This window comes from Dermochelys coriacea, chromosome 14 (assembly GCF_009764565.3).
Source record: "Dermochelys coriacea isolate rDerCor1 chromosome 14, rDerCor1.pri.v4, whole genome shotgun sequence".
Classification (NCBI taxonomy): Eukaryota; Metazoa; Chordata; order Testudines; family Dermochelyidae; genus Dermochelys; species Dermochelys coriacea.
In genome coordinates this window covers 35,879,455-35,891,774 of record NC_050081.1, presented here as the reverse complement: position 1 = coordinate 35,891,774, position 12,320 = coordinate 35,879,455, and the positions used below count along the sequence as shown (strand labels likewise).

At 49.9% G+C, this 12,320-nt stretch overlaps 2 protein-coding genes across 9 annotated transcripts in view; both read right to left on the bottom strand.

Moving 5' to 3' along the window:
- The window catches only part of LOC119842642 (zinc finger protein 239-like), a 1,225,455-nt gene that overhangs the window by 30,055 nt on the left and 1,183,080 nt on the right, over positions 1-12,320 (bottom strand). The window contains exons 1-4 of one of the 5 annotated variants that reach the window (XM_038371040.2): positions 4,684-5,276; positions 3,978-4,034; positions 2,652-2,777; positions 659-1,871 (exon numbers count right to left, since the gene is read on the bottom strand). In XM_038371040.2, coding sequence (XP_038226968.2) covers positions 673-1,871; positions 2,652-2,685 — 1,233 coding nt within the window. In that variant the 5' untranslated portion in view covers positions 2,686-2,777; positions 3,978-4,034; positions 4,684-5,276 and the 3' untranslated portion in view covers positions 659-672. Of the gene's footprint in view, positions 1-658; positions 1,872-2,651; positions 2,778-3,977; positions 4,035-4,683; positions 5,277-12,320 lie in introns of those variants that run through there. The other 4 variants (XR_006275572.1, XM_043496897.1, XM_043496899.1 and 1 more) reach the window with 4 other exon arrangements.
- LOC119843367 (zinc finger protein 664-like) overlaps positions 1-12,320 on the bottom strand; it is a 1,158,238-nt gene that overhangs the window by 111,704 nt on the left and 1,034,214 nt on the right. The gene's annotated exons all lie outside the window — the stretch shown is intronic.

Here is a 12,320-nt window from a genome sequence, read left to right as displayed (position 1 = left end):
GCCATTTATAGGTTCCATCTCCAGTGTGGGTTCACTGATGTATATTAAGTGGTGACTTGCCACTCAACTTTTTCCCACAGTCGAGGCATTTATGGCGATTTCTCCCATGTGGATTCTCTGGTACCTAGTCACGTTTGAACTCTGAGGGAATTTTTTCCCAGTCAAGGCATTAATAGGATGTTTCTCCTGAATGAATTTGGTGATGCACAATAAGATGTGAGAAATGAATAAAGCTTTTCCCACAGTCAAGGCATTTATAGGGTCTATCTCCCGTGTGGATTCTCTGATGTCCCATAAGGCATGACTTGTCACTAAACTCTTTCCCACACTCAGGGCATTTATAAGGTGTCTCTCCTGTATGGATCCTCTGATGTCGAATTAGGTTTGACCTACGATTGCAATTTATCCCACAGTTCTGGAATTGATATGGTTTCTGTCCCAAATGGATGCTGTGCTGTGAAGTAAGATCTGAGCTCTGAAAAAAAGTTTTTGCACAGTAAAGGCATTTATAGGGCTTCTCTCCCATAGGGTTTCTCTGATGTGTAATAAGGTATGCTTTGCCATTAAATTTTCGCCCACAATCAATGCACTTATAAGGTTTCTCTCCAGTGTGGTTCTCTGATGTGTACTAAATTGTGATTTGTCACTAAACATTTTTCACAGTCGAGGCATTTATGAGGTTTTTCCTGCCATGTGGGTATTCTGGTGTCTAGTCAGGTTTGAACTCTGACTGAAGTTTTTCCCACAGTCGGGGCATTTATAGGGTGTTTTTCCTGTATGGATTCTCAGATGCACACTAAGATTTGAGCTTTGAAGGAATCTTTTCCCACATTCCAGGCACTTATAAGGTCTCTCTCCTGTGTGGGTTCTCTGATGTGCAGTCAGATCTGAGCTCCAACTGAAACTTTTCCCACACTCGAGGCACATATAGGGTCTCTCTCCTGTGTGAGTTCTCTGATGTGCAATTAAATATGAGCTCTGATTGAAACTTTTCCCACACTCCAGGCACTTATAGGGTTTGTCTCCAGTGTGGGTTCTCTTGTGTCTAGTAAGGAGTGAGTTCTGATTGAATCTTCTCCCACATTCGAGGCATTTATAGGGTTTCTCTCCCGTGTGGAGTCTCTGGTGAATAATAAGGGCTGAACTGTCACTAAATGCTTTCCCACAATCCAGGCATTTGTAGGGTTTCTCTCCTGTATGGTGCATCTGATGTCTAACAAGCTGCATGTTCCAATCAAAACTTTCCCCACAGTCAAGGCACTTATAGGCTCTTTCTCCTGTGTGGGTTCTCTGGTGTGAAATAAGATCTGAGCTTTGAATGAAGCTTTTCCCACATTCCAGGCATTTATAGGGTTTCTCACCTGTGTGGGTTCTCTCATGCCTAAGAAGATGTGAACCCTGAATGAAACCTTTCCCACACTTAAGGCACTTATAGGGTTTCTCTCCCGTGTGAATCCTCTGATGTGAAATAAGGTGTGCGGTCTGGCTGAAACCTCTCCCACAATCAAGGCACTTGTAGGGTTTCTCTCCAGTGTGGATCCTCTGATGGGAAATAAGATGTGACCTCCGAATAAAGCTTTTCCCACACTCAGTGCATGTGTTTTTTCTCTCCTCTGTGGGGATTCTCTGCTGGGCTGTGGTTTCCTTGAGGTCCTTGCAATCTCCACCATGATTGGTGGGTTCACAAATTTTCTTCCCTGGGTCATATCCTAGCAGCCTCTCTGACCTGCGCTGGTTTCTGCAGGTTTTTCCTCGTTTATGAGTCTCATAAAAATTCCCCTCAGATTTTCCCAATACTGTTCCCTGCAGACCCACGTCCTCACCACCTTCCTGCTGTGGATTCTCCTTCTCATTCACCATCCCAACACCCTCTGGAATACAGAGAGAGAATCCAGAGAGGAGTCACCCCCCATGCCGGGGAAGAAAGGAACGAAAGGGGAACAGCAAAGAAGGGAAACACAACACAGTAACTGCTGGGGAGACTGAGAAAGGGAAGATTTACTAACCCCTCTCTAATTTTTCCTTCTGTGAAGTGGGTCCCCGGTGCACCATGATACATTAGAACTGGGATATTCTTCCTCATCCTCCAAGCATGGAGGCTCCTCTTTCTTTTAAGCCCTCTCTCTCACTCTAATTTCACAGCGTACTGCACCAGGTATAACAACAGCACCACAGGGTGACGCCAGAAACAGAGGTTTTAAAAATAAATTAAAGAAAAAATGGAGCCTCCATACTTGGAAGAAATAACCTTCTTGTAACAGACAACACGGAGCACCAGGAAAAATTGGATTCTGCCTCCAGATCCCTTCCAAACACCCAGAGGGAAGTAAAATCTTGGGGCAGGGAGGTCCAGCCAGATCTCAGTCAGCGTGGGTGGGTAACATTTGCCCCATGGATGGAGCTAGTCCCAGGAAGTGAGGGGAACAGACATGAATGAATACAGACAAGACAACACAATGCTTCTGCCACTCTTTTTAGGCACTAGCTCTAGCAGAGTTAGTGCATGTACATCTACCTGAGCTGGAAATCCCACCTCCCAGATGCTGTGTAGATGTAACCTAAGGGAATTGGGAAGAACCTGAGCAGAAGCCAAACTGGCCACATCAGAGAACCCCCAGCTTCCAGTAACGCAGGGGACGGGAATCCCTTACCCAGCGAGGTCACTGTCTTGTAATTCTCCTCCATGATGTCCCTGTAGAGGGCTCTCTGACTGGGATGCAGCAGAGCCCCCGGCCCTGGGTGAAATACCGAGCCACCTCCTCGAAGGTCACCAGCCCCTGAAACAACAAGAGTCCCCCACTCAGCACCTGCTGCCCTGGCTATCCCACTATTCATGGGGGAGGAGGGATGATAAAATGGAAGCTCTTGGGGGGAGGGGGGAGAAAGGGTAGCAGAATCCCACCCTCACCCTGCTCAGAGCAGCCAGGAGGCTTCAGGGAGGGGAAAAAGAGCGAGCTCCTTGTCCCCCCCAGCCACTGGGGGAGGGCAGGGGCCTTCACGTTTGTCATACCCCTACTAGCCAGAGGCTGATCGAAGAGGTGGAGCCCCTCAGCAGGGTCCAGGGACAGGAATCCCGACACCCTCCCCATTCCCAGCAGCTGGGGGTGAGGGGATGGGGTCTCTCCCCTAGGGCTCACTGCTGGGTGTCACCTTCGTATTCCACAGCAACCTCTGCCTGGTGGGTTCAGACTCCAGCAGTGGGAGTCCAGTCAATTTTCCTAGCCCTGTCCAGGGAGTTTGTTTCCAGTTCCAGAAATGGGAGAATTTCCACCCCACTCCCAAGGGGCGTCTTCTGGACACACTCAGGTGACTAGCCCATGCTGCTATCAAGGCCATATATTTAGGCGCTAACTCTAGCAGAACTAGTGCATGTACACCTACCCGGGCTGGGAATCCCACCTCCCAGTGGCTGTGTGGACGTAACCTAAGTGAGCAGGGTAGAACCTGAGCAGAAACGAAACTGGGCACATGAGAGCCCCAGGGATGCCACAGACTGAACATGTTAGTGCAGGTTTGTCCCTCTGTGTCACCACCTCCCTGGCCCTGTGTATTTCCTGCTCCAGCCCTTCTAACTGAAACCCACCAGCAGCCCCCTGAAGCTCCCCTCTCTGAAGGGGTTTCCTGTCAGGCAGCAGGATGTGTTGTACTGCTATATTTATGTACAGGATTGGCAGAATTTGATTTTTTTTATCATTTTAATGGTAATATGAATGTTTAGTTTTAAGGATTTATTTTCAATTTTATTGATTTACATTGTGGGAAATTATGGGGTGGGTCAGACAATTATTTAACGACTGTAGATATTGAGAATTTAAGCTTTACAAATGTTAAACACACAGTCATTATCACATGTCAAAATATGTGTCAAAAGTCAATATCTTTAAATCAAACTCTTAAGAAATTCCAGAGCGGCATTTTATTCCTTTGCCTATCTGTACATTTCGATTATTTCTGATGGAAATATTTTTTTCACCCACCTTTTGTGTGTATATGGAGAAACTGACATTTACGACAAAAATCTCATCCTTCCAAGCCTATGCATGTAGAAGAGAAACAAAATCTGAGCAGACTGATCTCACTGTAACCCCCCACACACAGACTACACCAAGAGCAGGTTACTCAGGCTGCCTGGCACACGTGCATTGGGAGACAGTGTGAGCGGGTCACACTCGGGGCTGTTCAGGAGAACAGGATCCTGCCCCCTTTCAGAGCAGGTGTCTCTGACGGAGCAAACAGGGCCCCAGCAGCCGTTCAGGGCTGGGGAGATTCACCCATCGCTGGGGCACCAAGGGGCCTGTCTCAGGGGAGGGAGGGGCTCCGAGTTTTGTAACGGGGTTACAATAATCCCCCCCCCCGACTCCATTTCAGTCTCATTTCTCTCCCCTCCCCGCCCTGACAACCCAGCCCCAGGGACACAACAGGGAACTGCCCTGGGGCCCGCCCATGCTTCCCCCCCCGGCCGCTCTCCCCCCTGCCCGAACCCCCGCCGCTGGCCCCCGGAGCAGATCCTGGGCAGAGTCCGGGCAGCGACTCGCCGCTGGGGCCGCAGCTCCGGTCCCTCCGCCAGGCGCTGCCCAGCCAGGGAGCCGCTTCCCGGGGCGGCGGGATCTGGGGCTGCGGGGCCGCTTGCGCAGAGTCACTGTCCTGCCCGGCCCCGGCCCTTTCCCCGGGTCCCCCCATCACCTGCGGGCTCCGGCTCGGGGGCTGGTGCGGGCAGAGCCCGGGGCGGGGCGGGGGGTTCGTGCCGGTCTCTCCCCGCACAGACCCCGCCGGGGAGCAGCAGCGGCTCGGCCCGGCCCCGGCTCACAATGGAGGATCTGACCCAGGAAGATAAACAGGCAGAGCGAGCGCAGCCCGCCCCCTCCCAGCACGAACCAGGGCCCGGTGGGGGCAGCAGCTAAGGACCCCCCTCCCCGCCCCACACCCCGCTCAGCCTGGGGGCCCCGGCCCGAAATCCCTCCTCTCTGCCCTATAGAGACCGGCCCGGCGAATCCCACCCACCGCCCAGTCACTGAGAAACCGGCCCCCTGCAGCTCCGGGCAGGCTCCCTGGGAGGCCAGGACCCGCCACTCCCGCGGATTTGGGGACCCTCGGCAGCAATCCCCGGTCCCCATAGAAATCCCCCTTCTCCCCCTCCCAGGGATCCGGCGGGCTCCTCCTTTCCAACCCCCACTGACAGGCTGCAGGGCAAGAACCGCCCCGAGTGCTGGGCCAGGCTGCCCCAGGGGCAGGGGGCTGCCGAGCAATGGGTTTGTCTAGGACCCAGAAAGGGAGCTGAGGACTGAAGGGAATTGTACCCCCTACAGTAAATGATTACACAGTATAATGTTCAAAACAGTGTTCTAGGTGAAGCAGAAAAATACAGTAGCAACAGTTTTCAGAGTAGCAGCTGTGTTAGTCTGTATTCGCAAAAAGAAAAGGAGTACTTGTGGCACCTTAGAGACTAACAAATTTATTAGAGCATAAGCTTTCGTGAGCTACAGCTCACTTCATCGGATGCATCCGATGAAGTGAGCTGTAGCTCACGAAAGCTTATGCTCTAATAAATTTGTTAGTCTCTAAGGTGCCACAAGTACTGGTTTTCTAGTAGCAACAGTATTCAACTAGAAGAGCGCCCAGAGTCCAATTTGTATGCAAAAATGAGGTTACTCCGCATAAACACATGATCCTGATGTAGACAGTTTATCTTTACTTTGTTGCTGGGTGAATTCCAGGTTCCCACACTGTCCCTATCCAGCCACCTGGCTACTGGGCAATAGGGACACCTGCTTATCAGGGGTTTACACAGGGTTACCATATTTCAGGTTCCCAAAAAGAGGATGCTGCTGGAAGGGGGGAGGCTGGAAGTGAAGGAAGAGTGCAGCAGGGGAAGAGTGTGCGTGTGTGTGTGTGGAGAGGGGGGATATTTGGCAGGGAGGCTGCAGCTGTAGCATTTCAAGTGGGGCCAAGCCCCAAGGGAAGTGCTTTGTACTGTGTCAGACCCGAGCCCTGCATGTTTCTGGGCAGACAGACCCAGAGCATTCCAACTAAAATCCCATGTCTTCTCCCCACTGCTTTTCTCCCCTTCTTCAGGCCAAAGACAAAGGCTGCAGTGGATTATATCAGCCTAAAATAAAAAAACACTACTTAAGGTTTGTTTACGCTAGGATTTTAGGTGGAGACGGGTTTCTAGGCATTGCATTTCAAGGCCCCTAAATACCCTTGAAAAAGCAGTGACTCTGCAAAAGGTTTAAGAGTCATGATGGACAAGCAACTCAGCATGAGCTCCCAGTGTGATGCTGGGGCAACAAGGGCTAATGTGACCCTTGGATGTACAACACAGGAGTAGGGAGGTCATTTTACCTCTGTCCATGGCACTGGGGAGACCAATACTAAGATAGCAAATACAGTTCTGGTAACTGCACGTTAAAAAGAATGTTGAAAAATTGGAAACAGTGCAGAAAAGAGATGCACACCTGAAGTCTGGACAAAATGCATGCCAGCTTACGCTGCTCGCAGAGGAGGATTTATTATGCTGACAGGAGAGCTGTCTCCCATCGGCATAGAGCGTCTTCACCACATGGCGCTGCAGCGGTGTAGCTGCATTGCTGTAGCACTTCTGGTGTAGACTAGCTCTCACTTTGGCCGTGGTGATGAGGGTCAGCCTGGCTTCAGGGCTGAACAGGTCTGTGGACTAGTTCCCTGCCTGGCTTCCTTCTTGGCTGTGAGCTGCTCTTCTGTTTGCACAGTGCTGAGCACAAGGAAAACCCTTTCTTAGTGGGCCCTTAAGTTGTAATGAACACGATTCATAATAATACTCTGCCTGGTACATTCAGCCTGATCCTTTTGTAGCTCTTTACTGTTCATAAGAACATAAGAAAAGGAGTACTTGTGGCACCTTAGAGACTAACAAATTTATTAGAGCATAAGCTTTCGTGAGCTACAGCTCACTTCATCAGATGCATTTGGTGGCAAATACAGAGGGGAGATTGATATACACACACAGAGAACATGAAACAATGGGTTTATCATACACACTGTAAGGAGAGTGATCACTTAAGATAAGCCATCACCAGCAGCAGGGGGGGGAAGGAGGAAAACCTTTCATGGTGACAAGCAAGGTAGGCTATTTCCAGCAGTTAACAAGAATATCTGAAAAAAGAAAAGGAGTACTTGTGGCACCTTAGAGACTAACAAATTTATTAGAGCATAAGCTTTTGTGAGCTACAGCTCACTTCATCGGATGCATTTGGTAAATGCATGAGTGGTGAATCGATGAAGTGAGCTGTAGCTCACGAAAGCTTATGCTCTAATAAATTTGTTAGTCTCTAAGCTGCCACAAGTACTCCTTTTCTTTTTGCGAATACAAACTAACACAGCTGCTACTCTGAAACCTGTCATAAGAACATAAGAGAAGCCATACTGGGAAAGACCAAAGGTCCATCTAGCCCAGTGTCCTGTCTTCCGACAGTGGCCAATGCCAGGTGCCCCAGAGGGAATGAACAGAATAGGGAATCATCAAGTGATCCATCCCGTCACCCATTCCCAGCTTCTGGCAAACAGAGGCTAGGGATGCCATCCCTGCCCATCCTGGCTAATAGCCATTGATGGACCTGTCCTCCATGAATTTTTCTAGTTCTTTTTTGAACCCTGTTATAGTCTTAGCCTTTACAACATCCTTTGGCAAAGAGTTCCACAGGTTGACTGTGCATTGTGGAACTCAGGGATGGCTTCACTCAGTACTCTCAGGCTAGTTCCTGTCTCTTTCAGGCCCCAGTACAGCAAGTTAACAGTTCTCAGCCATCTGGCTCTCAAGAGAAAACCCTACAGTTTCCCAGGTCTGCGTCTCCCACTTCCTACATCTTCCGTCTCCTGACCGGATCTCACCTCATTGCAGGGATCAGGCAGTAACCTCCATCTCCATTTCAGCCTTTGCCTCTCAGACTGCGACTCTCACACTCGCCCATTGGTGTTTGTTTATTGTGGTTATTTAGAATGATAATTGTTCAAACACCACAAATATCTCATGGCAGTGGGTGGGGGAAAAGGCCAAATAAAATAAAAATGGCCTCTTCTGAAAAAGGGTCATTTGTCTTGTGAAGTCCCCGATAAATCGGCTTTTCATCACATAAAACTAAATTAATATCCAAAGACGTGAACTATTACATTTCCATTGAAGGGCTTATTGTGCGGATGCAGGGTGGGGTTGGTGTCCTGTGATATATGGGAGGTCAGCTTAGATGATCTAGTGGTCTCTTCTGGCCTTACTCCTATGATTCTATGTGACCAAAAGGCCTTCAGCAAAGAGGGAACAACCCACAATACAGACCAGGCTGTATGATACAGTTAGTTTCATGGAAAGTGACATCCCAGAGCATGTTCCTTCTGACTCAGACTCAGGAGAACAGATTTACACTTGGTCTCCTCTGAACTGTCTAAACCTTTAGAATCTTCTTATAGGATCATGTTATTTTCAGAAGTTTTAACATCATCCTAATGAAAGGGGAAAAACCAAACACTTGTCTACAAAGTAGGAAGTAGGAAGGAAAATTCCTTCCTGACCCCAAATACAGTAATCAGAGCTGGACAGGAAAAAGGCCAGAAGCAGCTTTACCAATAGATAGAACCGGGGATTTAAACGAGAAGGATCACACTGTGTTTGGGATTTATTCAAATTCCCCTCCAAGTCTGCAACACTTTCATCTCCAGCTCTCATGACTCTGATTTTCTGGGGTTGGGGACCACTGTATAACTGAGATGCTCAGGGTTGGTCTAGACTAGAAGTGGTGGAGGCTTGGTCAAGGTCAAGAGGAAACATGCCAGTTACCAACCCCAACCAGTTTTCCTTCTCTAGTCAACCCTCAGAAAGGCCACTCAGCTGAGCAGCCAGGGCTGCAGCAGGGAAGAGGGGCTGTGACGTGTAAAAAGTTGTGAGCTCTGAATGAAACATTTCCCACGTTCAAAGCATCTCTGCATTCGCCGTGGATCCTTGCTGTGAAATAAGAACTGAACTCTGAGTGAAACTCTTCCCACAATCCAGCCATTTATAGGAGCGATTACCAGTGTGAGTTCTCTGATATGTATGAAATGGTGACTTGCCACTCAACTTTTCCCCACAGCCGAGGCATTTATGGTGATTTCTCCTATGTAGATTCTCTGGTGTCTAGTCAGGTTTGAATGCCGAACCAGTCACGGAACTGCCCTCAAATAATTCCTAGAACAGATCTTTTAGAAAAACAGCTAATCCAGATTTAAAAATTATCACTGAAGGAGAATCCACGACACTTGGTAAATTATTCCAGTGGTTAATTACTCTCACTACTAAATATTTACACCTTATTTCCAATCTGAATGCCTCCAGCTTCAACTTCCAGGCATTGGATCATGTTAGACCTGTCTGCCTGATTGAAAAGCCCAATATTAAATATTTGTTCCCCAGGCAGATACTTATAGACTAATAGACTTTCAAGTACATAAAAGGTTGTTACAAGGAGGAGGGAGAAAAATTGTTCTTAACCTCTGAGGCTAAGACAAGAAGCAATGGGCTTAAATTGCAGCAAGGGAGGTTTAGGTTGGACACTAGGATAAACTTCCTAACTGTCAGGGTTGTTAGGCACTGGAATAAATTGCCCAGGGAGGTTGTGGAATCTCCATCATTGGAGATTTTTAAGAGCAGGTTAGACAAACATCTGTCATGGATGGTCTAGATAATACTTAGTTCTGCCATGAGTGCAGGGGACTAGACTAGATGACCTCTTGAGGTCCCTTCAAGTCCTATGATTCTATGATAATCAAGTCACCCTTTAAACATCTCTTTGTTAAGATAAATAGATTGAGTTCCTTGAGTCTATCACTATCAGAGAACCGGGACTGAGAGCAGCGTGCCAGGGGGGGAAATCTTCATCAACGCCCCCCAGTACCCAGCCTGGGTGGGGACTTTCTCCAGTGGCTGGAACCAGCCCCTGGGGCAGCCCCGGGCTCTGCCCACACTGGCCCCTGAGCTGGAGCCTGCAGGTGACTGGGAGAGACCTGTGGGAAAGGGCTGGGGATCGGTAAAGTGACTCTGCCCTGAGAGCTGCTGCATCCCCTCGCTTGAAGTGGTTTCCATCATATGCAGGGTTTGGTTCAATGGCTCTCAGCTGCGCCCCCACCCCCACTATACAAATTGTTCCAGCTCCCCTGGACTCTGCACAAACGATTCCCTGGATCCTCAGATCTTGCAGCTCCTGGGAATCTGCTCCCAGGGATCTGAGCTGTGTTAAGGGGGGGGCATAATTTCAGAAAAATTCGGGTGGAGGCTGAAGATAAACCATTATCTAGTATATGAAATCCTGCAAAGTCTAGGTGTGTGTGTGGGGGGGGGAGGAGTGGAAAACATCATGAAGCATACAATGCTATGAAAAGTCTGAGGGGGGGGGCTACCCCACAGCAAATGACACCCGAGATGCCAATGAGTTGCTGCTATCTCTTCCCAGGATCTGTTCCAGGGTCCAGACGGGAGAGATTGCACACCAAACCCAACCAGCCAAATTAGACCAGAGTGTTACAGCTCTCAGGAGACTAAACTGTGGCAATCCACAGGCAGAGAACAGGTGGCACTGAGGTGCCACTGAGCCAGCAGTATCTGCCATGGCAGGGATTTGATTGAGATATACCCAGCGGATCCCTGCAGGTGACCCACTCCCCATATTGTACAGGAATTGGAAAGAAAGAAAGAAAGAAAGAAAGAAAGTCCCTGCCAATCTGATCTGGGGGAAAATTCCTTCCTGACCCCAAATACAGTAATCAGTTAGACCCTGAGCATGTGAGCAAGACCCACCAGCCAGAGACCTGGAAAAGAGAATTCCCAGTACCACCTCTGAGTATCGCCCCATCCTACTAATGTCCCCACCCTCTGATCCTTTAGAGGAAGGAGAAAGTGTTGGGGGAGGAAGAATACATGGGGGTGGGGGGATGGGTGGCAGGAGGTTAGCCCCCCTGACCCTCCCCCTTCTGCCCGAATCCCAGAAACATCAGAGATGTCAGGCCTTAAAGGACTGAATGAGGCAGGGTCCTGTGTGAACGTACAGTGCAGTGTGTGACCCCGTCATTAGAGATTAATGTTCTTAAGGCCCAGACACATGATGGCAGAAGTAACAGTGCCCGGGCTCCCCTGGATTCTAGCACTGCTACCACCCATGTCTTTCAGACAGTGAATTCGTCACCCACACACTGCACTTCCCCACTGTACAGTTTATTGTTCACAGGTACACCGTGATGGAGGCGATTTGTACGGTGTGGTATCTGAAAATGGAAGGCAATATCTGGTTCTTATATTTAACACCCCAGCACATCTTTGTAAGAACTTGCAGGTATTCTAGTAAAACAGTAACGTGAAAAGTTTGTTTCCCTGCTGGTTGCGCTTCCCGGTCTCCACTTTGAATTCTGGTGTATATTTTGTCATTAGTGGGTTCCCGCAGCTTGTAATAAACAGCGCTTTGGGTCATATACCAGAAACCCCTCTCTCCCCATTCGTACATTCTTAACACCAGATGTGGAGCCAAAAACCTACCAGGCTCTGAGGCTACGTCTGACCCCTCTGTTTCTGCTGCCGCTTCCACAGCTGGCTGCTCCTCCTGGGGGTCATCAAACAGCTCCCACCAGTGTGGACCCAGGACGTGCTGCAGCTTCTCCAGCAGCGAAACCATCTCAAGGCCTGGCGTGAGCCCAGAGGGCCGAAATAGGGGAGGCCCCATCACTTTTTACCTGCCTTAAGGGCTAACGACGAGGGGGAGTAGGGAGAATAGGGGGCATGGCCCCGGGGAAGAGGTGTCGTGAAGGGGGGGCCTCGGGGAAAAGGTGGAGTGGGGGTGGAGCCTCAGGAAAGGGGCGGAGTGGGTGGCGGGGCCCCGGTTTGTGCACTAGGGAGCTTCAGGCGCTCCGGGTACGAGCACGGGAGTGGCCGCACTAACCTCCTCTGCGGCTGCTGGCTCCCCACCGATGTTATCCTAAATTCGGAGGTAAGAAGGTGGCCATCCCGGCTGAACAGGCTGGGAACTCAGGGCTCAGTGCCATGCCTGGAAAAAGCGGCAGGGGGATGGAGAATTCCCAAAGGTGCGGTTCTCATCCCTGGCTTTCCAGTATTGGCTCTGGAGCTGTTTACCCTGCTCCCTGCGGGGCCAGCCTGAGGGAAAATGGTGCCCTGGGCAAACTTGTAATTTGGCACCCTGGCTCCCGCGGGCACTAGACCCCTGGGGGTTCCCCACCTCCGATCTTCCTTGGCCCCCACAGCTCCACCCCGTTCACCCCCCACTGTCACAGGCCCTCCTGGGTCCCCACCCCACCATGAACTCCAGGCCCCG